We start from the raw sequence: 22500 nt of genomic DNA, 5'->3' as shown, positions 1-22500 counted from the left end.
TACCGGACCCCCTACGGTCAAGACCAGGACCAGAACTGGGACCGGGAACGAGACCGGGACCTGGTAGACCCCGGGGAGTACCACAGAGATACCAGGTACCGTCCCGTTCTAAACCATCTCTGACCCTAACCCTAACTTTTACCATAACCCTAACCTGAACCAGCTGCCTGTCATTCTAACACTATATTATACCCGCTGGTCTCCTGCATCAATCCTGCTCTTCTACAGAGCAGTTCATGCTAACTATTTGTGTATGTGTGTGTGTGTGCATGTGTGTGTGTATTCCTATTTCAGTGACGTGAAGGAAGGTGAGTGTCATCGGTGCTGTGACCCAGGGGAGGAGCCCCCCACTCAGTACCGGGTGATGCCCCAGATCAACATCACCATCCTCAAAGGTGGGCGCACGCGCACACACACACGCGCACACGCACACGCACACACACTAAATCTCAGGACGTGATTATGGTGAGGTTGGGGGACCCTCCCAGCTCCTCAGGGAGAGAGGTGGCCTGGTTGGTTGTGGTTGTTTGTGGCTTATAGTGGAGGAACAGATGTGATTGGTCAGTGCAGTGTTATGCGAGTGCGGCTTTGGCCTTCATAAGAGCTCACATACTGGTCATAGCTGAGATTCCCAACCACACTTTCTAAGCTGTCAGTTGCCGGATGACTCATCCATACCGGTGGTGGGGCTGTAACCGCGACCTCTGTTTCTTCGCCAGGCGAGAAGGGCGCGGTGGGGGAGCGCGGTCCCTACGGTAAATCTGGCAAGACCGGCCAGGCGGGCTCCCGGGGCGTCGGCGGTGTCAAGGGCGCCAAGGGCAGCATGGGGACCCCGGGGGAACCCTGCAAGGCCTACTACGCCGCCTTCTCGGTGGGCCGTAAGAAGGCCCTGCACTCAGATGATTACTACCAGACCCTGGTGTTCGACACCGAGCTGGTCAACCTCTACGGACACTTCAACATGTTCACAGGCAAGCAGAGCCTTTGTGAATTCGGGGGAATTCATGGGACGTCGGTAGGGCTGTCAACTGAGCTCAAAAAGGATAGCCTGTTTGACTTACTCTGTATAAATAAAAAGACAGAATATATTCGATTATTGGTAATTATATAATTTTGCATAGAAAATGTACTAACCACAAGAGGGCGCTCGCCGCCTATTGTCAAGAACAATCACCAATGGAACTTTCGTGTCCTTTCTGTGCTCACAGGTTTCAAGTAACGTTAATACCCAGTCAGCATGGGTGACATTTAGTGCAAACAGGGTCCTTTTATCAGGTCTATAGCCTAGCCAAGTGAAAACAAAACAAGAGGACGAGCCTGTAGTGCTGGTAGTGGGTAGGGCCTGTAGTGCTGGTAGTGGGTAGGGCTAATACATCCATGGTAGGGCCTGAGCACTACTAATATTTGACAGCCCTACACGTCAGTGGGATTTATGCATGCAAATCAATGGTTGCTCTGTATACTGAATGCTATCTTCTTTAAGCGTTTATAATTTGAACAGAAATAATCATCCATAAGTGCAAAAAAATATGTATATATATAAAAAGCTTTTTAAACTAATAAAACGCTGAACGTACGTAACCCTCTACTTCGCTTCCTGCCAGGCAAGTTCTACTGCTACATTCCAGGCATCTACTACTTCAGCCTCAACGTCCACACCTGGAACCAGAAGGAGACCTACTTGCACGTGATGCACAACAAGCGGGAGGTGGTGATCCTGTACGCCCAGCCCAGCGACCGATCCATCATGCAGGCCCAGAGCCTGATGCTGCAGCTGGAAGCGGAAGACCAGGTCTGGGTGCGCCTCTACAAGGGCGAGAGGGAGAACGCCATCTTCAGCGACGACTTTGACACCTACATCACCTTCAACGGACATCTGATCAAGCCCAAGAGCGCGGTGTAGAGGGGAGTTGGTGTGTGTGTGCGTGTTTGTGTGTGTGTAGGGTGGTGTGGACTCAGTGCGTGTGTGTGTGTGTGCGTGCGTGTGTTGATTGTGCTAGGATAAGAGTAGAGATTCCTGTGTTGGTTTGAGGGAACACACGTGTGCAAGGCGACATAGATGTAGCCGTGGTGACATGATTCAGAGAAGTTAGCCTACATGGTTGTGCGACACACATGATGAAGGGCAGATCATGTCAGATTTCTTGTTTTCATTCTCCTAATGCTCCTAATGATCTATTTATGTATCATAACTGTATGTTTAACATTAGAAATTCAAATAGAGACATTTTCTTACATTGAGTTTCTTACAAAAGACATGCAAGTCATGTTCTGGGACAGAAATCAGTTGCTCGTCCAGGTAAGAACTTTGAGGACTGTTTTCTGGTCCGACTATCCAAGATGGCTGCCGCTGTGTCCTCCTGGTGTCACTGAGTCCAGACAGGGAGGTGACTGTTTAAACGTGCGCAGCTTCTTATCCTGTAGTCATGACATTCCTGGAGGGCTGAGGTCATCATTTGGCCACTAACCTGCAGTAGGCTACATCAGAAACTCAGGACAAGACATTTCCAAACACCCCTTGTTTAAATTGAGATTGTTGTTATAGTAGATGGTAGTGCATTTTGTTTATATGTTTATATGCTTTTAACCTGGACCATTCTTGATAGATTAGAAGGTGCCAGCCTGCACATCGCCCCAGCCAACGCCAACCAACTTCCAACACCCAACATTCTCAAGTTGGCAGTTGTTAGAATGTTGGAAGTTTAAAATTCAGCATGTTCACCAAATCCATCCAACCATTGCCAACAGTCACCAACAAACATGGCACACCAATCCAACGTTGGTGTTGGTTGGGGCAGTGCGCAGTCTAGATTTGTTCTAGCTTTTAGACTTGCACTTGTAGGCTACTGTAAACACAGTGTTTAATATGGGGACACTATTAGAGTACATGAACAGGTGCTGCAGAAAGGACTGAAGACGACTTTATAAACTGGTCAACCAAGTCTACCACAAACATATCAAACTGAACACATTATTCTTTACAGAAAAACCCTCTATGGTACATCTCATCATGCACTGATAGTGAATGTATCCTTAGTATTATAAGAATTATCTGCATTTCAGTGGTTAATATTAGACTGATTCAAAAAAAGAAATAAGGTACAATCTTGTGTCAGGGATTTTTTAATAGTTTAACAGTTGACTGTGGTGTTTTATCTTGTGTACAACTTAAAAGAAAATAGAGCATTCACTCAGCAATAAAGGCATGGTGCTGTACCTGATGTGTTTGAATCACTTTGCTGTTTAGATGCTAAGAGAAGCATTTTGTTCTCATTATAATGTCGTGTGCAAAGTTTATGAAGTATATACGCTACTATCATGCTTTTGTTTTTTGTAGGCTATATTGTAAGATAAACAGTTAGCCTTTATTGATATAATATTTATGGACCATAGTACTTTAGTTATGTCACAAAAGAAAACATTCACAAGGTGATTAAATAAATTAAGATTACGAATGTTAAGGATATTCTAAAATATTCCAGTTTGGCTTCCTGTGGCCATGCTTCTGGGAGCTGATGACAGCCAATCAGATTAGCTGTCCCTAGAGCGCTAGCCTCCAAGGCCAGGGATTGGTCCTGGGCCAACTTTCCAAACCAAAAACCTTAATACATCCATGCCAAAAACTCAATGCTGTTCCCAGTTCCAAACCTAACACACACAGCCCATCTCTGGTTTCCTTTGTGGATTCTGTATTAAGACAGTAGCATGGACCTCTAGGGCCTGATTCTAACTCCTAAGACCCAGCCCTCTCAGACTGTCAGAGGACTCAGGGAGAGGGGTAGTGGAGCTGGTTTGGGACTAGGCCCCCAACAGGAAATGCTTTCCCAGCCCAGCGATGGTGTGACAGGAAATGCCTTCCCTCACTAGAGATGTGCAGTCCGCACTGTCAGAGAGAGACCTGCTATATCACTGCCTGTTAGACAGCATTGCAATACACAAATATTATGTATGGATCATATTAATTAAAAAGAAAATGAAACAAGTGTGTTAATGTGTGTGAGTGATGCGAGAGAGAGAGAGAGAGAGATGACAATTAAAAACTACTCATCAAAAATAAAAAAGTACTATCTTATGTCAGGGATATTTCTAGAGTTTAACAGTTAACTGTGGTGTTTTATCTGGTTATGTTTGTTATGTCAGTTTGAGTGTGTGTTTTATGTGCGTCTCTGTTTCCTCTGGCTGTGTTCTGATGATGTGCCCCTGCCAGGCGCAGACAGAGACTGGGAGGAATGTGAACAGCTATTTCATCTCGCTCCAAAGTATGCCTGCCCAGAACTCACACAACTCACACCCAGATACATAGAGACACAGACAGCAAATATTATGCCTGTCTTGCTTGAACGCACACTGCACGCACGCACATGCACACACACATGCACGCGCACACACACGCACACGCCCATGAGCACACACACTATGGGGGGTGGAAAGTGGCACTTATTTGCTAACTGAGCAGACACACGTGACGAGCGTCCCCACGTGACCACGTGTGCTATTCGCTAACGTCGCTACGTAAGCACGTGTGCTATTCGCTAACTTAGCTAACGTCGCTACGTGAGCACGTGTGCTATTCGCTAACGTCGCTACGTGAGCACGTGTGCTATTCGCTAACGTCGCTACGTGAGCACGTGTGCTATTCGCTAACGTCGCTACGTGAGCACGTGTGCTATTCGCTAACATAGCTAACGTAGCACGTGTGCTATTCGCTAACGTCGCTACAGTGAGCACTTGTGCTATTCGCTAAAGTAGCTAACTGAGTAAACACACGTGACGAACGTCGTCGCCGTCAGTCAACTTGACTAGGAATCTGGTCACCATAGGTAGGTAACCTACTAGTTATCTTCTTGGCTACCATACAGTTGATGTTATAATTTCTGCTTTGGCTCATTTAAGATTGTAGCTATCTATCATCTTATTGCTAGCCAGTCTCTATCCAGTCATTGATTATGATAACTTAGATTAGGCTATTTAAATTATAGCATGCTACTATCAGCTAACCTAGTTAATCCGTGTGATAATTCCTTTCCTATTGTTCTTATTGTGTCACTGACAAAATAAGTCATCTTATTTTATTGTTGCCATCGTCAATCCTATCTTACTGTATGTTCTCTAGCTAGCTAAGTGATAATAGCTAACTATTTCTAAGGCTATTAATGTCAACATCTGCTTATCTGTGGTCACTGGTGTCATTTAGATTTCATATTTTGAACAGGGGGAGTAGCTTACTTGCTGGCTAATCTAGTGAATTTAGATTGCTAAAATGTTGATCAGGGCTGGGGTGACATTTACAGTATAAGGATGTTCTGTGAGGTATTCCAGAAAGTGGCTTTAGTTCTTCTAACCTTGAGATTGAATTCTCTCACACTAGTTTTCACTGAACCAGCTTTCTGGAATACCCCTGTTTGTATAGCTATGCCATGACATAAATATGTGCTTAGCTTACTCCACAACATCTTAGGCTTTGAAAACTTATGAAATATATTTCTTTCTTCACTCTTGAATGCAATAAGAGAAATACATGCCGTTACACATAATGGCCACACGGTGGCAGTCTAACAGATTTGATACCTACAGGCAAGTTAACGTTAGATCACTATTTTTTGTTAGACTACCAGCTGCACCCTAATTGTTAATGTGTTAGTTGCTTCTTATGCATGAAAAACTATATTTTAACTTGAAAATAAAGATATACAAAATGTTAAGTTTCATTTGAATAGCATACTGATTTACAGCCCAAAACCTTACTGCAGTATTAAAGTGTTTAAGAACTACAGTAGCAGAAATCATATCAATTTTGTGTGTTGTGTACGCTTGGAGGTTCCATCCAGATGTCCGAGGCCAGGCAGAGTTCTCAAGTGGGAGCTGAACATCAGCTCCCTCAACAAAAAAGCTCAACAGAGGATGTTATTCCTGAGGCCGCTGAAGAAATTCAACCTCCAAAAGGCAATGGTCTCTTCTACACCTCCATCAGTCCATCCTCACCTCCTCCATCACCACCTGGTACTCCCACCACCACAGCAGAAGGCAAGACTGCAGCGCATCATCTGCTCCGCCGAGAGGGTGACTGGTTGAATATTATAGGACTGCTGGTTATAGGACCTGCGGGAGTGTTTGAATAGCCTTAAATCCCACCTGAATGTTCAGCCAAATACGCTTGGACCATCTGCAAAGCCTCCATGCAAATGTCTATACCATAGACCTCACTTGTGCGGAATTGATCAATGTTTGATTGCAGCTTTGTCTCATATGTGTTCTGTAGACCAGGGGGAAGTGCAGATAGCAAATAAGTATATCAGATATAAAAATATCTGGGCCAATTGTGGGCCACACCTCAAGTTTTCATATGGCCCACATACCGTGCGGAATGACAGCGTTGAATCAATCTGATTCCAGCCCCCTCAACACAGCCAGAACGCCACCTTTTTAAGGGCCACATGTGGCCCATGCCATGCCTGAGATGAGGCCGTTATGAGGTGGAGTTCTGGCTGTGTTGCGGGAGCAGGAATCAGGTTGATTCATCACCGTCATTCCGAGCGGTACATGGCAGGCACTGGATGGAGTGGCTGTACAGTAGGTCCAGTATTCGAGGCTGGTACATGGTGGGCACTGGATGGAGTGGATGTAGGTCCAGTGTTCACTACAGAGCAAGACATCAAGAGGATCTCAAAGTTAGAGTGTACAGTATATGAGAAACGGGGATGTTAGTCTCTTACTCAGACCTGCTGTCTCGTCCAACACTTGTCTAAACTAAGTACATTTAAGTTAACTTGCAAAACAATGTTGACAATGTCTATACTTACGTCTACAGGGGATAAGATTGCTGTATCTGGATTTTGAGCTGGTTCCTCTGTTGATTGCTACAGCAAAATAGAGAGTAACTAAGTTAAGATAGAGGTATAGGATTAAGATTAACATTTTGGCCCCAGGGTTGTCTTGGGTTTGCAGAGTTAAATGCTCCATAGAGAGAGGGAGATAAAGGTTAATATGATGAAGAGATAAAGAGGGGGAGATGAAGTGTTGTGTGTCAGGCAGGGTTAGGATCAAGACTTTTTGAGTGCAAGACTTTTTGAGTGGTAAAGAATAAAGATGGAGATAATGTTGTGTTTCAATGTTAACTCACATTCATCCTCCATTTCCATGTTGGATGTAGATATTCTTCTGTTGAATGCTAGGGGTTTGGAGAGGGAGAAAATATTAGGGTCTTGATTAGAGATACATACAAGTTCACGTGGTGAACAGAGGGATATAATGTTTTTCAATGTTAACTCACATTCATCATCATTCTCCATATCAGATGTAGATATTCTTATGTTGAATGCTAGGGGTTTGCGAAGAGAAAGGATTACGGTCTTCATTTGGGATGTCCACAAGTTAACTCAATTGAACAGATACGTAAAAGTAAATTAATTTGGGTTATCTGTCTACCAAATAAATGTTTTGTTGCACCACCTTTTTAAATATGGAAATGTCTTCATTGTCTCAATGTCTACTCACATCCATCATCTGTAGTCATCACTGATGCTCTATTGATAGCTGCAGAGAAAAACGTATGGTGGGGCAGTTAGTTTTTTTCTACACAATGCTGGTTGATGGACAGTTGGTCTTTGTTCCCATAACTGCTTTATAGGATGGATGGGCAGAAATTTAAGATCTAGTTAAGAATGTGGGTATGAATGATCACCAACATCCTTAGTGTTATAAAGCCCACTGCCAAGGATTTTATTTCAAGAAAGTATATGCATCTTTACCTACACCCCAGCGACCGATGTTCAACTCAGTGGTCCAACTTAGAAGGCATCTTTACCTACGCCCCAGCGACCGATGTTCAACTCAGTGGTCCAATTTAGAAAGCATTACATTTTGGAGCAAATCCGAAGCCCGGGTTGGGTCCACGGGCCGCCAAAACATGGCCAGCCATTCACCTTTTTGGAACCAGGATTATGCAACAACTACCTGACCGATTTTCATGAAACCCGGTGGAGGGGTGTAGCATGGGCCAATTTAGAACTCATTCAATTTTGGCATTGTCATGGAATATTCCAACTGGCCTCAAAACCTTTCAGATCTCAGCCTTTGTTCTTAAAGCCTATTGATCCAGTCCCCTGCCTTTTGCTATTCCAAACACCTCTAAACCTCTCGTCTTTTGCTATTCCAAACACCTCTAAACCTCTGTCTTCCTCTCTTCTTTGTAATAACACCCCTGAACCTGTCTTCCTCTCTTCTTTGTAATAACACCCCTGAACCTCTGTCTTCTTCTCTTCTTTGTAAGGACAAACACCCCTGCCGTGGTGTCCTCACCATGACAGGAAGGCCCTTACACCTCAGACTTCCCGTTTGGCCTAGGCCATTGTTTCCATTGTCTATATTCAAAGTGTACCGCGCTTTCTCTGTATCCCTCGACCACTGTTGATGTCTGTCAGCTTATGACGTGTATAGATGAGTTAGCCAACCAAATCTCTGATAGCGTCACATCCTTGTATTGAGCACATATAAGGCTGCGCAAGACAAGCCTTTTTGACTTCTGTTCAGATGAACCACTGAGGTCCTTTTGCCTCCACTTTCAGTTCGATCTGGGTAAATGGAAACATGGATTTTCTGATTCCTTAGACATTACCCTTTCCAAAAATATATAGTTTAGCAAATCCCACAAAAAAATAAACAAAAGTTAAAATCAAGTTTAATCAAAGTTAAAATCAAGTTACATCAAGATTATAGGGCCCAAATGGAATTTTCAATCATTAGGCCAACAATGTAGTCCAAGTTAAGTTCTGGTGCTTCAATCTGTGATAATAGTCAAACGCTAGCAATGGCAATTTATAAAATGTCCAAATTAACTTTGGGACCTTCTTGTTCGGTGTTGGGATTATTATTTGCATATCTTGACTGTTCTGAGAAATAGCTGCTTGTTGCTTTTAACGTTAGTTGGCTAGGTAGCGCCGCGAATGTTAGCAGCAAACCAGATGATACGGTCCAAAGTGGTGTTAGTGGTTTGAACATGAACGTTCCATGAAACAGTCTATAAAAAGCTGGCGTGTGAACGCTCACAGGATGAACCAGTCTAATAACAGCTGGCGTGTGAACGCTCACAGGATGAACCAGTCTATTAACAGCTGGTGTGTGAACGCTCACAGGATGAACCAGTCTATTAACAGCTGGTGTGAACGCTCACAGGATGCTCTCCAGCTCCTCCCCGACCTCCTCCCCTCTGGACAGTCTGGGCGGGGACTCAGTAGCACTGCCCTCTTCCTGGACCCCCTCATTGGCTCTGGAGCACCTGGTGAGGGTCCCCGTCCTCCTCAGCCACGCCTTCTTCACCTCTGCTTGCACCTGATTGGACGGCAGGGGAGTCCTCTGTTTGTAAACGCTCTGTATGGCTTCACCTACTGAACACAGGCCTGAGCAGCGCTGGGCTGTACTCACCTCCCCGTTGCAGAAGCAGTAGATGAAAGATACAAAGAAACCCTGGAAGGACATAAGGGAGCAAAATTCTCAATTAGAAAATAACAAAATGATTGTTTAGGTGAGTCGGGAGTGTGTGTTGAAGTGTGAGTCGGGAGTGTGTGTTGAAGTGTGAGTCGGGAGTGTGTGTGTTGAAGTGCGAGTCGGGAGTGTGTGTGTTGAAGTGTGAGTTGGGAGTGTGTGTGTTGAAGTGTGAGTCGGGAGTGTGTGTTGAAGTGTGAGTCGGGAGTGTGTGTGTTGAAGTGCGAGTCGGGAGTGTGTGTGTTGAAGTGTGAGTTGGGAGTGTGTGTGTTGAAGTGTGAGTCGGGAGTGTGTGTTGAAGTGAGTCGGGAGTGTGTGTGTTGAAGTGCGAGTCGGGAGTGTGTGTGTTGAAGTGCGAGTCGGGAGTGTGTGTGTTGAAGTGCGAGTCGGGAGTGTGTGTGTTGAAGTGCGAGTCGGGAGAAAAACATGAATCACTATATTCAATCTTTGTAATCAGTGATGGCCAGGTAAGGATGGTGATGAAGGTCAGAAGTTAAAACAGACTCTTCATTCCTCTTCAGGGTGTTCGATATTAAGGATGACGATGACCAGAGGAGCTACTTGTATCCTGACTGACCTGACATGAAAACCACACTCTAATATCCACAAAGTAGTCTGCACACACAGGTTTCAGAAACGTCGCTTTATTCAAAATGATACAGTATGCTGTTCTAGATTGCATGTGTGACTGAAAAACAGTCGCAAAGTGTGGATTGTGGGTTAGAAAACACCACAGAGGAGAGGCTTCCTGGGAGCACGGGGAGTGGTGAAGGAGCAGGGTGAAGGAGCAGGGTGGTGAAGGAGCAGGGGGAAGGAGCAGAGTGGTGAAGGAGCAGGGGGAAGGAGCAGGGGGAAGGAGCAGGGGGATGGAGCAGAGTGGTGAAGGAGCAGAGTGGTAAAGGAGCAGGGGGAAGGAGCAGAGTGGTGAAGGAGCAGAGTGGTAAAGGAGCAGAGTAGTGAAGGAGCAGAGTGGTGAAGGAGCAGAGTGAAGGAGCAGAGTGGTGAAGGAGCAGGGTGGTGAAGGAGCAGAGTGGTGAAGGAGCAGAGTGGTGAAGGAGCAGAGTGAAGGAGCAGGGTGGTGAAGGAGCAGAGTGAAGGAGCAGGGTGGTGAAGGAGCAGAGTGGTGAAGGAGCAGAGTGAAGGAGCAGGGTGGTGAAGGAGCAGAGTGGTGAAGGAGCAGAGTGGTGAAGGAGCAGGGTGGTGAAGGAGCAGGGTGGTGAAGGAGCAGAGTGGTGAAGGAGCAGAGTGGTGAAGGAGCAGGGTGGTGAAGGAGCAGGGTAAAGGAGCAGAGTGGTGAAGGAGCAGAGTGGTGAAGGAGCAGGGTGGTGAAGGAGCAGGGTAAAGGAGCAGAGTGGTGAAGGAGCAGAGTGGTGAAGGAGCAGGGTGGTGAAGGAGCAGGGTAAAGGAGCAGGGTGGTGAAGGAGCAGAGTGGTGAAGGAGCAGGGTGAAGGAGCAGAGTGAAGGAGCAGAGTGGTGAAGGAGCAGAGTGGTGAAGGAGCAGGGTGGTGAAGGAGCAGAGTGGTGAAGGAGCAGAGTGAAGGAGCAGGGTGGTGAAGGAGCAGGGTGGTGAAGGAGCAGGGTGGTGAAGGAGCAGAGTGGTGAAGGAGCAGGGTGAAGGAGCAGAGTGGTGAAGGAGCAGGGTGGTGAAGGAGCAGAGTGGTGAAGGAGCGGCCAGCAGGCGGCTCACACACCCGTCAATCAGCCCCAGTCTGAGGTGAAATCTACAGGGGGTCAATGGTTCTCCTGTCTCTTCTTCATGTATAAAGTCCCTGGGCCTCCTCTGTGTGATAAACACATTATGCTCTTTTAGAAATAAGCATCAGAGGAAAATGAAGTTCCACTATTGATCTGGACATCAGGGAGCAGGTCAGAAGTCCCAAAACAGACTTCACCGTCAGAAAGGCCTCCAGGGGGTGTCGGTGGTGGTGGGGTGTGGCGGGGGTGGGTTTGGGGGGTTAAGGTCCTAAGAGGTCCCCCTATCCAAGCACATGTTGCACCTTGGTGTCCTGGTATGACATCACCTGACCTGGGTGCCCAACTAAAAACATGCAGAGGCTGTGGGTTCTAACAACTACAGCTGTGAAAGGTGGTGTGGAACCGTGTGACAATAGAACAGTTCTAACAACTACAGCTGTGAAAGGTGGTGTGGAACCGTGTGACAATAAAACAGTTCTAACAACTACAGCTTATGAAAGTTGGTGTGGAACCGTGTGACAACAGAACAGTTCTAACAACTACAGCTGTGAAAGGTGGTGTGGAACCGTGTGACAATAGAACAGTTCTAACAACTACAGCTGTGAAAGGTGGTGTGATCCTTTATTTGATCCTTTATGGCCAGATATCAGTACCGCATGTAAGACACCTCCAAAGCTTCAGGTGTGCTACAATACAGATGGTTCTCATTCATCAGGTTGACATTCCAATGAATTCACATTCAGGTCAAGGAAGCGTGACTTCATACTCCAGCTCCACTTCTTCACAGAGGCTCTGGGTGAGATGGGATCAATATGCAATGATTGGCTGTCAAGTGACGCGTTTAAAGGATTGTCATTTTATTTAGAATACTTTCTTAGAAACAGAGCAGTTCTCAGATACATTGTGACCACAGTCAAGCTTGTCAATATTGAGACCGCACTCACCATGTGCTTTTAATACAGAGCATTAAAGGGATAGTTCGTCCAAGATATAACATTATTTTACTTTTACATTGAATGCTGTGAGTCCTCCAGGCAGTTTTTAGCTTGATGTCCTGTTCTTTTGGTTTCCATGGCTGCAGGGTCCAATTCATCATTCATCAACACCGCAGCACAACCTGTTAGCTGGGGTATACGGGACAGCATGTGCGTTTTACAGTCGTTCTCTCATATGAAGCTCTTGTAAACTGTCTAAAGTACATGATTCAGTTATTATATGGAGCCCGTTAGCTTCCTATAGCAACATTGTAATGTAAAGTACAAACATGGCTAATTCCGTTGTTTTTAGTTGAAATTACTCAAGTTAGTAAATATAGTCTCGTACTTTCGACTAATCAATGTAATAAAAAGTAAATTTGTCAGAGACAGCAAGGACAGGAGGAACAGGAGGTGAACTGGTCAATCCACACATTAGTCCTTTTCAGGAGAAAGGTAAAAAGAGAAAGATGAACATAGATATGGCTAATGACTTATTATGGGATGCCATACAAAGAAGAACACATTTCAGCTCTCATGTCTACTCTCTCTCTTTCTTTCTCTCTCTCTTTCCCTCTCTCTCTGACTTTCTGAGTTCAAACATTTTCTCAGCCTAAAAAGATCTAAAACTAAATGTTCTTAGTGCCAGGCAAGAAGATAAACCTCATTCTTTGTGTTTAAATGTCAGAAGCAAACAAAAAACAAAGGTCAATGAGAAGTCTACATGTATGATACATAAATGGAGTGATTAATAAATTAAAGCATGCATGGACAGCTGGCTAGAAGAGCTTGGCTTTCTTCTTCATGTTGTTGCGCTTCCACAGAGGAAGTCTGTCGAACTCATGGATCTGCATCCCGAAGATGTCAAAGAACATCTGAGGAGTCAGGTGGCGCTGGGGAGAAGAACAAGATGAGACAAGATGAGACAAGACAAGATAAGCAGGACATGAGAAGCGAAGAAGAGAAGAGGAAGTTGAATTTAAGGAAGAATGCCAAGGTCTCTAGCTACATCTTTCATTTTCTTTTTCTTAAAAATTACATTTTGGCCAATTTGATATTCTTTTTAAAAAGCAGTGGACATTTTTCATTCACAGTACCTGACAGTAAACGCAGACATGCCAGGTTGTTATCCCTGACATGTCCCCTGCTGGCTTTGCACCAGGCTCTGTTAGGTGAGACTGAAAGCCAAACTAGAGAAGGTAAAGTTGGGGAGGAATGAGTGACAGTAAGATGGCGAGGTTTACCTCCAGCCTGGTCCTGTCGATGTCCCGGGGAAGCTTCACACGCCCTCGGTTGGTGAGCATTTCGTATGGGTACACCTTTACAGGGGAAGGATGGACCTGTTACACGGAATGCTATGCAGGGCAAATGGGAACATGCCAATTCACATGGGGCTATGATACGAATAAACACACACACACACACATACCATACTGTGATTGGCTGTGCAATGTGTGCGGTGTGTGTGCGTGCTGAACCAAAGGGGTCAGAGGTCAAAGTGTACCATGCAGCAGGTTAAGTTCGGGGTCAGAGGTGAAAGTGTGACATGCAGCAGGCTAGGTTCAGGGTCAGAAGTGAAAGCGTGACATGCAGCAGGCTACTGTAGATTCAGCAGTGAGACAAACACGCCCAGCATTTCACACAGGGATCAAACTAAGCCCCAGACAAAGATTACATGCTACTGTGGAATCCATACTGAAAATGTATGATATCCAACATTTCATTGACGTAACTTTGAGCATGCCTGGGGGATAGACCCATAGGAGAGGATTCCAATAGACAAGCTTCATAAAGCAGCTCTAGATGAGTGGTTAGCAAAGCTGTTGATGCTGTCAAGACCGGGAACGACCATCACAAACTATCTACAGTGTGTGCTTCTGTCCATGTGTGTGTGTAGAGACCTACAGTACGGTAGGAACGCACAGTAGTGTGTGTGGATGTAGAGACCTCCAGTAGGAACACAGTAGTGTGTGTGGGTGTGTGTGGGTGTAGAGACCTACAGTAGGAACACACAGTAGTGTGTGTGTGTGTGTGTGTGTGTGTGTGTGTGTGTGTGTGTGTGTGTCGAGACCTAGGAACACACAGTAGCAGGTCTAAAACTAGCTGAGTTCTTATTCAGCCTTGCAGTGGACCTCTTTACAGTAAGAATACTGTTGTGGATTAATACAAAAACTGAATACAGAAGTTAAAAGGAGATGAAAGTAGGTCTTAGGTTGACGAAAAGAGGTAATAAGATTATACAAATAATACTTGCTTTTGGTTCCAACATATTAGGCATAGACACTCCTCTGTCCATTTGTGTTAAAGGCCCTTGACCGTCATGGAGGGGCTACAGAGCAGAAACATGCCATGGGACATCACAACTGGTGAGAAGCTAAAAAAAAAAACAAGGGCCCTATGCAATCCAGCCATGTTTCTGGAATATTCTGTGTCAACACCAAGAAACAAATCAGAAAGAAAACTCATAAGCATGATTTACTGTGGTTGAGTTGTGGATTGCCTAAAATACTTTGTTCTTGGCCGTCACACTGTGTCAGGAGCTGGTTGGATTGAATAGGACCCGGTCAGGGCTCAATACCTACTCTAGGTTTTGTGAAGGCTTGGAATTCAAAAGCAGAATTGTGGTGGGGCCTTCCTACCCACCACAACCTGACATGTGACATGAGAACAGAGTACACAGCTATGTGACATGAGAACAGAGAACACAGCTATGTGACATGAGAACAGAGAACACAGCTATGTGACGAGTGCCATTCCGATGCGGCCCAGGGCTGCAGGGAGCCGGGAGCAGACTGGGCATTCAGGTACGCAAACCAGCCGACAGCTAAAGAGCCTCTCACGTACCTTAAAATCTGAAAGAGAAACAGATGACGTGTTAAACGCTGTCCGGAAATGCAGAAAACTGTGGATAAACTAGTAGTAGTAGTAGTGTTTACCTCTTACACCTCCTGACACGTCTCCATAGCTGTTATACTGGCTGAACTCTGTTGACTGAGGCTGCGTTCACAGCAGAGAGACATGGGTCAGTTGCACGTGGACATACTGCGCTGTAGTACCAGCAAGATTCATGTTTCAATTAATCAATCAATTAATCAATTAATTCACAGAGGTGCTCAGTCACTTTTGAGCCAAGAACTGACAGAAATTCCGGAGCATGGCTCGGTGCTAGCCTTGTACAACCGTCCCGATCTGGCGAGCAAAGCTCACATTCTGTTTCTCTGTGGAGATCGAGGTGGTGGTACGAGGCTAGCGCACTGGTGGTCAGTCTCCTGGGGAGATCGGGGTGGTGGTACGAGGCTAGCGCGCTGGTGGTCAGTCTCCTGGGGAGATCGAGGTGGTGGTACGAGGCTAGCGCACTGGTGGTCAGTCTCCTGGGGAGATCGGGGTGGTGGTACGAGGCTAGCGCGCTGGTGGTCAGTCTCCTGGGGAGATCGGGGTGGTGGTACGAGGCTAGCGCGCTGGTGGTCAGTCTCCTGGGGAGATCGGGGTGGTGGTACGAGGCTAGCGCGCTGGTGGTCAGTCTCCTGGGGAGATCGGGGTGGTGGTACGAGGCTAGCGCGCTGGTGGTCAGTCTCCTGGGGAGATCGGGGTGGTGGTACGAGGCTAGCGCGCTGGTGGTCAGTCTCCTGGGGAGATCGGGGTGGTGGTACGAGGCTAGCGCGCTGGTGGTCAGTCTCCTGGGGAGATCGGGGTGGTGGTACGAGGCTAGCGCGCTGGTGGTCAGTCTCCTGGGGAGATCGAGGTGGTGGTACGAGGCTAGCGCGCTGGTGGTCAGTCTCCTGGGGAGATCGGGGTGGTGGTACGAGGCTAGCGCGCTGGTGGTCAGTCTCCTGGGGAGATCGGGGTGGTGGTACGAGGCTAGCGCGCTGGTGGTCAGTCTCCTGGGGAGATCGGGGTGGTGGTACGAGGCTAGCGCGCTGGTGGTCAGTCTCCTGGGGAGATCGGGGTGGTGGTACGAGGCTAGCGCGCTGGTGGTCAGTCTCCTGGGGAGATCGGGGTGGTGGTACGAGGCTAGCGCGCTGGTGGTCAGTCTCCTGGGGAGATCGGGGTGGTGGTACGAGACTAGCGCGCTGGTGGTCAGTCTCCTGGGGAGATCGGGGTGGTGGTACGAGGCTAGCGCGCTGGTGGTCAGTCTCCTGGGGAGATCGGGGTGGTGGTACGAGGCTAGCGCGCTGGTGGTCAGTCTCCTGGGGAAATCGGGGTGGTGGTACGAGGCTAGCGCGCTGGTGGTTAGTCTCCTGGGGAGATCGAGGTGGTGGTACGAGGCTAGCGCGCTGGTGGTTAGTCTCCTGGGGAGGATTATGACTGGCTGCTGAGAGCTGAGCTCACCCGATGGAGGCCGTTCCGACCGTACCCAGGCAAGGACGACGCTTTGCACGTAGGGGAGCTGGGCTCTGTGGGACAATTGAGAACAGCATATGAAGGTCATGTGAAGGTCATGTGAAGGTCATGTGAAGGTCATATGAAGGTCATGCTGAAATGTGGTTCTGTTCCTCCGACCGACACACTCTCTCTCACAGAACAGAGTTTCATCTTGTGACCTGTAAATTTGTTTTTACTTTTTCATAATATCTGACAACTGTTTGAAGAACCTAACAGCGGTGTGGCTGAGGAAGGCGTTACCGTACCGTTGGTGTAGATGGAGTACTGCGTGTCCGAGCGCTGGACAGCCGCAGGGCGAGAGTAGCGATCTCGGTTCATCTCTCTCTCCATCTCCTCTTTCAGGATCAGCTTCCCCAAACCTGACTGGATCTGTGAGGAGGACAAATAAGAGACAGAGAGAGAGAGAGACAGAGAGATCGAGAGAGAGGGAAAGAGAGAGAGTGAGAGAGAGAGATAGAGAGAGAGGGAGAGAGAGAGAGAGACAGACAGAGCAGATAAATTAGTTAGTATCTGTCTGACTGGTCTGGTCCTGGTCTGGTCCTGGACTGGTTCTGGTCTGGTTCTGGTCCTGGTTCAGGTCTGGTTCAGGTCTGGTTCTGGTTCTGGTCTGGGTCTGGTTTTGGTCCTGGTTCAGGTCTGGTTCAGGTCTGGTTCTGGTTCTGGTCCTGGTCTGATCCAGGCTTGGTCCTAGTCTGGTTCTGGTCTTGTCTGGTCCTGGTCTGGTTCTGGTCTTGTCTGGTCCTGGTCTGATTCTGGTCTGGTTCTGGTTTGGTTCTGGTTCTGGTATGGTCTCATCTGGTCCTGGTCTGGTTCTGGTCTTGTCCTGGTCTGATTCTGGTCTGGTCCTGGTCTGGTCCTGGTCTGGTTCTGGTCTGCTCCTGGTCTGGTCCTGGTCTGGTTCTGGTCCTGGTCTGGTCCTGGTCTGGTCCTGGTCTGGTTCTGGTCCTGGTCTGGTTCTTGTCTGGTCCTGTCCTGATGGTGTTCTGACCTTGCTGAGTTGCTCCTCCTGCATCTGTCGACGTCTCAGGTGCTCCTCCTCCTCCTCCTCCTCCCGCGACAGGCTCCGCCCCTCTGACCCTGCCCACCAGGAAGCAGCGAGACGCTGTCAGTCACTCTCCCGACGCCACTTTGGTAATTGGTTAAGATCACAGTTACCATAGATACCAAAGTGGGACACAAAAATCTAATTTCCACACGTTCATTTGAATGGAGCACAAAGGGAAACACATGATATGTGTCACATTATGACCCAGCACCACCGTTCCCCATGGCCAATCAGACTGAGGCGCAGTGGGCTGGATGTGATCTGCAGCGTGTTGCACACATACAGGATCCAGCACACATACAGGATCCAGCACACATACAGGATCCAGCACACATACAGGATCCAGCATCACAAGGAGGTCAGAGTCCTGCTCACAAATGGTATGGAGGATAAACACATGTGATCTGTTTGAAGTCAATATTTTAGAAATTATTTGTAATTTCATGTCAGTAAATATTTGATTTGCATGACTGATCAAAATCAATTTCCAAGAGTTTTACTGTTCCTTTTGCAGCACCACAGCACTGACAAGTCAAGACCTAAATCACTCTTGAACGCTACTGGGAGACAAACAGGCCCCATAGGACCTCCATCAACGTTCATCAAGAAGCTGTATCTACAAGTTAGCATTACTGGTCTAAACAGGCACCACTGAACGGCACATGTTTTACACAAGCAAGAAGCTAACCATGCTAACCAAGCTAACCATGCTAACTATGCTAACCAAGCTAACCATGTTAACTTATAAGAAGAACCTCAGTGCTAGAGATTGTCTGGAAGGATGTTGGCGGGTCCTGGGGGGCGTGGGAGGAGCCTACCTAGGGCGGCGAGGGAGGGGGGACAGGGCCAGTGGTCCGTCTCGATCTTTGGCGTTTCGTCCGGGCCGGGAGCGTGGGCGGCTGGGAACTTGGCAGATTTGATGATGTCATCAGCAGACTTGCTCTGAGCTGCCAGGGCAGCTGAATCTGATTGGGTGATTTGGGGGAACTGATCAGTGATTGGTTGGCAGAGTGTAACAGTAGTTGCCAGTCTTTTGCCAGGGTTTGTTTGAAATAGTACTGTTACTCTGGCCTTAATGCCTGAGAGGCATCACACTGCCATGGCAACCACTGGCCTTGGCCAGATGTTATATGAACCAGCCTCAACAGTAAAGCGGTGAAATAACATCTTATATACAAACTGTTACCAGTGTTTGAATATTCCAGATCACTGGTGGTTTGCGGAGTGGAAGACAGGGCTCAGGAGAGAAGATCAAAACCCAGCAGGAGGAAAGAGCTACGAGCGTTTAGAGAGTTTCCAGTCTCTATGTTATGGTACAGTACCTCTAATTTCTCATGTCACACTCAGGTTATCACAGCTGGATGTTAGTACATTTAATTTCTAAATCAAGTGTTATTGTTCTTTTTTGAGCTATGCTAGGAGCTACGTATAATAAGAGAGGAAGTAGTAAATTGAGTATAGAAGAAGAAATGACTTCAAACAGTACTTACATGTGAACCCGGAGTTACATCACAGTCATGGCCGTGTTAATGAGATGGAGTCACAGCCAACATGCAAACACAGGGATGAGATGGTCAGAATATGAGAATGCACTGGTCATGTGTCTCACACAGTAACATACACTCTCTCTCTCTGTCCTCTCTCTCTCTCTCTCTCTCTCTTACACACACACACGCGCACACACACACACACACACACACACACACACACACACACACACACACACACACAAACACACACATACAGTGTCATACAACATTTATTAAATACTGTAGAAAGTTGCACTCCAAACCAAACAATTCATACAATATGCCCAAATAAAAGTCCCCTTTGCTCTTATATATATATATATGGCTAGTGAGAAGGAGGCCGGGTCATACCATGCTGCTTGTATATGGGTAAAAAAATGGGTCGTACCATGCTGCTTGTATATGGGGGGCTTCCTATACATGTTGATGCCCTGGTCTGTGGGGGGAGAGGGAAGGACAGGGTCAGAGGTCAGAGGTACAGTACCATAGTCACACACGGCCCATGGATCAATGAAACAGAGAAATGGGTCAAGTTAAAAACATACTGGCAACCAAATATATAAAGACAATCCACAAATAATATGAGATATGAATGTTGAAGTGCATGATCAGATGATCTCTCCATCCTACTGGAAGAAATGATTCCAACCAGACTTGGAGAGAGAGAGAGAGAGAGAGAGAGGAGAAGGGTGAGAGTGAACGAGGGAGAGGGGGAGGGAGAGAGAGGGGGGGGGGGAGAAAGGGAGAGAGAAAAGAATAAGGGACTGATAAAGAAGAGATAGAGACAGAAAAGAACAGGTGCAAAGAAAGAGAGGGAGCCAGAAAGGAGTAGGGAGAGAGGGAGGGAGGGAGCGAGATAGATATAGAGAGAGAAAGAGAGAGAAACATCCAAAGAGAGAGAGAGAGAGAGTCATTGAAGGAGCGTGAAAAATAAAAGTAAGTGTGATGAGAGCGTGTCAGACAGAACAGAAAGAGAGCAGGGAGGGAGACGACAAAGGGCCGGTCAGGCTCACAGCGCTGGGGGCTGGGGGGGGGGGGGGGCACTGGGGGGCTCCGTGTCGTACCTGGTAGGACGTGGAAATGTTTAGGGGTCAGAGAGAGGGGCGGGGTCACCGGCCGGGAGAGAGGGGAGCTCCGCCCACTGGATGGCTCAGCGCCTCCAGAGAAGAAGAAGAAGAAGAAGAAGAAGAAGAAGAGGGCGTAGAAAACCATGGAAGAAGAGATGGAGCAGAAAAAGAGGAATCAAAAATGTCCTCAGACAGGCGGAAGGACAGACAGTGAGGGAGGAGGGATGGAGAGATGGATGGATAGATGGATGGATGGATAGACGGTGAGGGAGGAGGGATGGAGAGATGGATGGATGGATGGATAGACGGTGAGGGAGAAGGGATGGAGAGATGGATGGATAGATGGATAGACGGTGAGGGAGGAGGGATGGAGAGATGGATGGATAGATGGATGGATGGATAGACGGTGAGAGCTAACAGTGGAGATGTGATGGCGGTTCTGTTCTGTATGGTCTCACACAGCTGGCTGGGGAGGTGAAGGCAGGGCATCCCTGTATATCAGGCAGACTGGCCCCCGACCACGCTCACAGACCACATGACCACGCTCACAGACCACATGACAATGCTCACAGACCACATGACCACGCTCACAGACCACATGACCACGCTCACAGACCACATGACCACGCTGACAGACCACATGACCACGCTGACAGACCACAGCATGATCACCTCACAGACCACAGACACCAGTAGCACTAAATAAAGATGTCTGAGGTCATCCCTGACTCATCCAGGATGACGTATCAGTCTGAAAGCACATTGCTTTCATACGAAGTGAGGGGTTGTTCAAGACAAGAACAACCACATGCCACATCCAAAACCTTAAAGAGGAAATGACAGAAACATTTACTGTATATGTATGTTACAGGAATCTCAAGCAGTGAAATGAGCACACGTAACAAGGCAGGAAGTTAGACATTTTACAAAACAAGAACACAAACATGTCTGCACACAGTGTGTGTGTGTGTGTGTGGGGGGGGGGGTGAGAGAGAGAGAGAGAGAGAGAGCCAAGGCCAGCAAGATTCAAGACCAGGGAAGCATAGAACACAGAACACTCCACAGAGCAGAGTTAGTAAGCGGCCAGACACAGAGCCAGACGTACCTAAGCAGAAAGAACCTGTAACACACAGAAGGAGAGGTGTGTTATAGAGCTCAGCCAGGCTGGAAGCAGAGCAGCGACAGAGCAGCCGACTGCTCAGAGTTTTAGTCAGCAAACTAAACTATACAGCGTGATATTGCTTAAAGAGTGGTATGTGTCTTCAGAGTGGTTAATAGCATCACATGCTAAGAATTATATTGTATTTTATAATACACATGACAATAAAAGCCTTGAACCTTGAAAACTAGGGCTACAGTTGACTCTGGAGGTGTCAGTCGGTCATACATCCAACTAATAGTGACTGGTGATACATCCAACCTCACTTTAATATTGACAGGCAATACATCCAATCTCACTTTAATATTAACTGGTACTACATCCAACCTCACTCTAATATTGACTGGTACTACATCCAACCTCACTTTAATATTGACTGGTGGGCTACTACATCCAACCTCACTTTAATATTGACTGGTGGGCTACTACATCCAACCTCACTTTAATATTGACTGGTGATACAATAGGCTACATCCAACCTCACCTGGTAACTGATGCCCCCACATTAGCATGTTACCTTTGTAGTTGTAGTTGCAGTGTAAGTGTATGTTATCATGTTAGCTTGTAGTTGTAGTTGCGGTGTAAGTGGATGTTAGCATGTTAGCTTGTAGTTGTAGTTGCAGTGTAGGGTGATGTTAGCATGTTAGCTTGTAGTTGCAGTGTAGGTGGATGTTAGCATGTTAGCTAGTATTTGAAGTTGCAGTGTAAGTGGATGTTAGCTTGTAGTTGTAGTGTAAGTAGATGTTAGCATGTTAGCTTGTAGTTGTAGTTGCAGTGTTAGTGAGGAAGTGAACCCTTTCTTGGACTAGGAGTCAGGAGGAAAGAGGGGGAGGAGGAAGACGAGGAGGAGGAAGACGAGGAGGAGGGAGGGGGGCGGTCTTACCTTTGGTGTGAGGGAGGATATGGTGGCGGAAAGGGGAAGTGGGACGGGTGTCATTAGGACCAGAGTGTAAAGAGGAAGAGAGCTTCAGCATGCCTGCCAGCAGCTCACCAGAGGAGGAGGAAGAGGAGGAGGAGGAGGAGGAAGAGGAGGAGGAGAATAATGCAATCGAGGAATCAAAGGAAGAGGATGAGACAGGAGAAAAAGGAGGTGAGGAGAAAGAGGAGCAAAGGAACATCAAGAGCTCACACTCACACTCACACTCACACTCACACACACACATACACA

At 47.1% G+C, this 22500-nt stretch overlaps 3 protein-coding genes across 4 annotated transcripts in view; 1 reads left to right on the top strand and 2 right to left on the bottom strand.

The window, feature by feature from the left end:
* Positions 1 to 1903, top strand: part of c1qtnf1 (C1q and TNF related 1) — a gene marked incomplete at both ends in the record, with an annotated part of 4669 nt that extends 2766 nt beyond the window's left edge. The window contains 4 exons of the mRNA XM_084456037.1: positions 1 to 95; positions 295 to 395; positions 720 to 971; positions 1605 to 1903. The exon at positions 1 to 95 is cut by the window's left edge and continues 11 nt beyond it. Of these exons, the coding sequence (XP_084312163.1) occupies positions 1 to 95; positions 295 to 395; positions 720 to 971; positions 1605 to 1903 (747 nt within the window). The remainder of the gene's footprint in view (positions 96 to 294; positions 396 to 719; positions 972 to 1604) is intronic.
* Positions 1904 to 12027: 10124 nt separating this feature from the next.
* LOC311323692 (actin-binding LIM protein 1-like) lies at positions 12028 to 14505 on the bottom strand. The gene is made up of 3 exons (XM_084455987.1): positions 14404 to 14505; positions 13394 to 13468; positions 12028 to 13042 (listed from the first exon to the last, which is right to left on the bottom strand). Exons 1-3 carry the CDS (start codon positions 14443 to 14445, stop codon positions 12929 to 12931), a joined length of 231 nt encoding a protein of 76 aa, XP_084312113.1. The 5' UTR covers positions 14446 to 14505; the 3' UTR covers positions 12028 to 12928.
* A 292-nt stretch (positions 14506 to 14797) lies between these two features.
* Positions 14798 to 22500, bottom strand: part of LOC311323691 (actin-binding LIM protein 1-like) — a 95621-nt gene continuing 87918 nt past the window's right edge. For both annotated transcript variants that reach the window (XM_084455985.1, XM_084455986.1), the window contains 7 exons: positions 19495 to 19542; positions 18396 to 18536; positions 17521 to 17609; positions 16778 to 16901; positions 16479 to 16543; positions 15086 to 15146; positions 14798 to 15001 (listed from right to left, as the gene is read on the bottom strand). In XM_084455985.1, coding sequence (XP_084312111.1) covers positions 14886 to 15001; positions 15086 to 15146; positions 16479 to 16543; positions 16778 to 16901; positions 17521 to 17609; positions 18396 to 18536; positions 19495 to 19542 — 644 coding nt within the window. In that variant the 3' untranslated portion in view covers positions 14798 to 14885. The remainder of the gene's footprint in view (positions 15002 to 15085; positions 15147 to 16478; positions 16544 to 16777; positions 16902 to 17520; positions 17610 to 18395; positions 18537 to 19494; positions 19543 to 22500) is intronic.

Source organism: Borostomias antarcticus, assembly GCF_949987555.1.
Source record: "Borostomias antarcticus genome assembly, chromosome: 22".
Taxonomy (NCBI): domain Eukaryota; kingdom Metazoa; phylum Chordata; class Actinopteri; order Stomiiformes; family Stomiidae; genus Borostomias; species Borostomias antarcticus.
Note: the sequence above shows the minus strand (reverse complement) of the source record. Positions and strands in the feature narration are given on the sequence as shown.

Excerpts from the sequence above, each read along its gene's own strand:
- LOC311323692 (XM_084455987.1), bottom strand. The coding sequence starts at position 14,445 with ATGGACAGAGGAGTGTCTATGCCTAATATGTTGGAACCAAAA. Across the intron at positions 13,469-14,403 it reads CTAATATGTTGGAACCAAAA|GTGTACCCATACGAAATGCT; the intron begins GCAAGTATTATT and ends TCCCCTGTAAAG. Across the intron at positions 13,043-13,393 it reads TCGACAGGACCAGGCTGGAG|CGCCACCTGACTCCTCAGAT; the intron begins GTAAACCTCGCC and ends TCTTCTCCCCAG.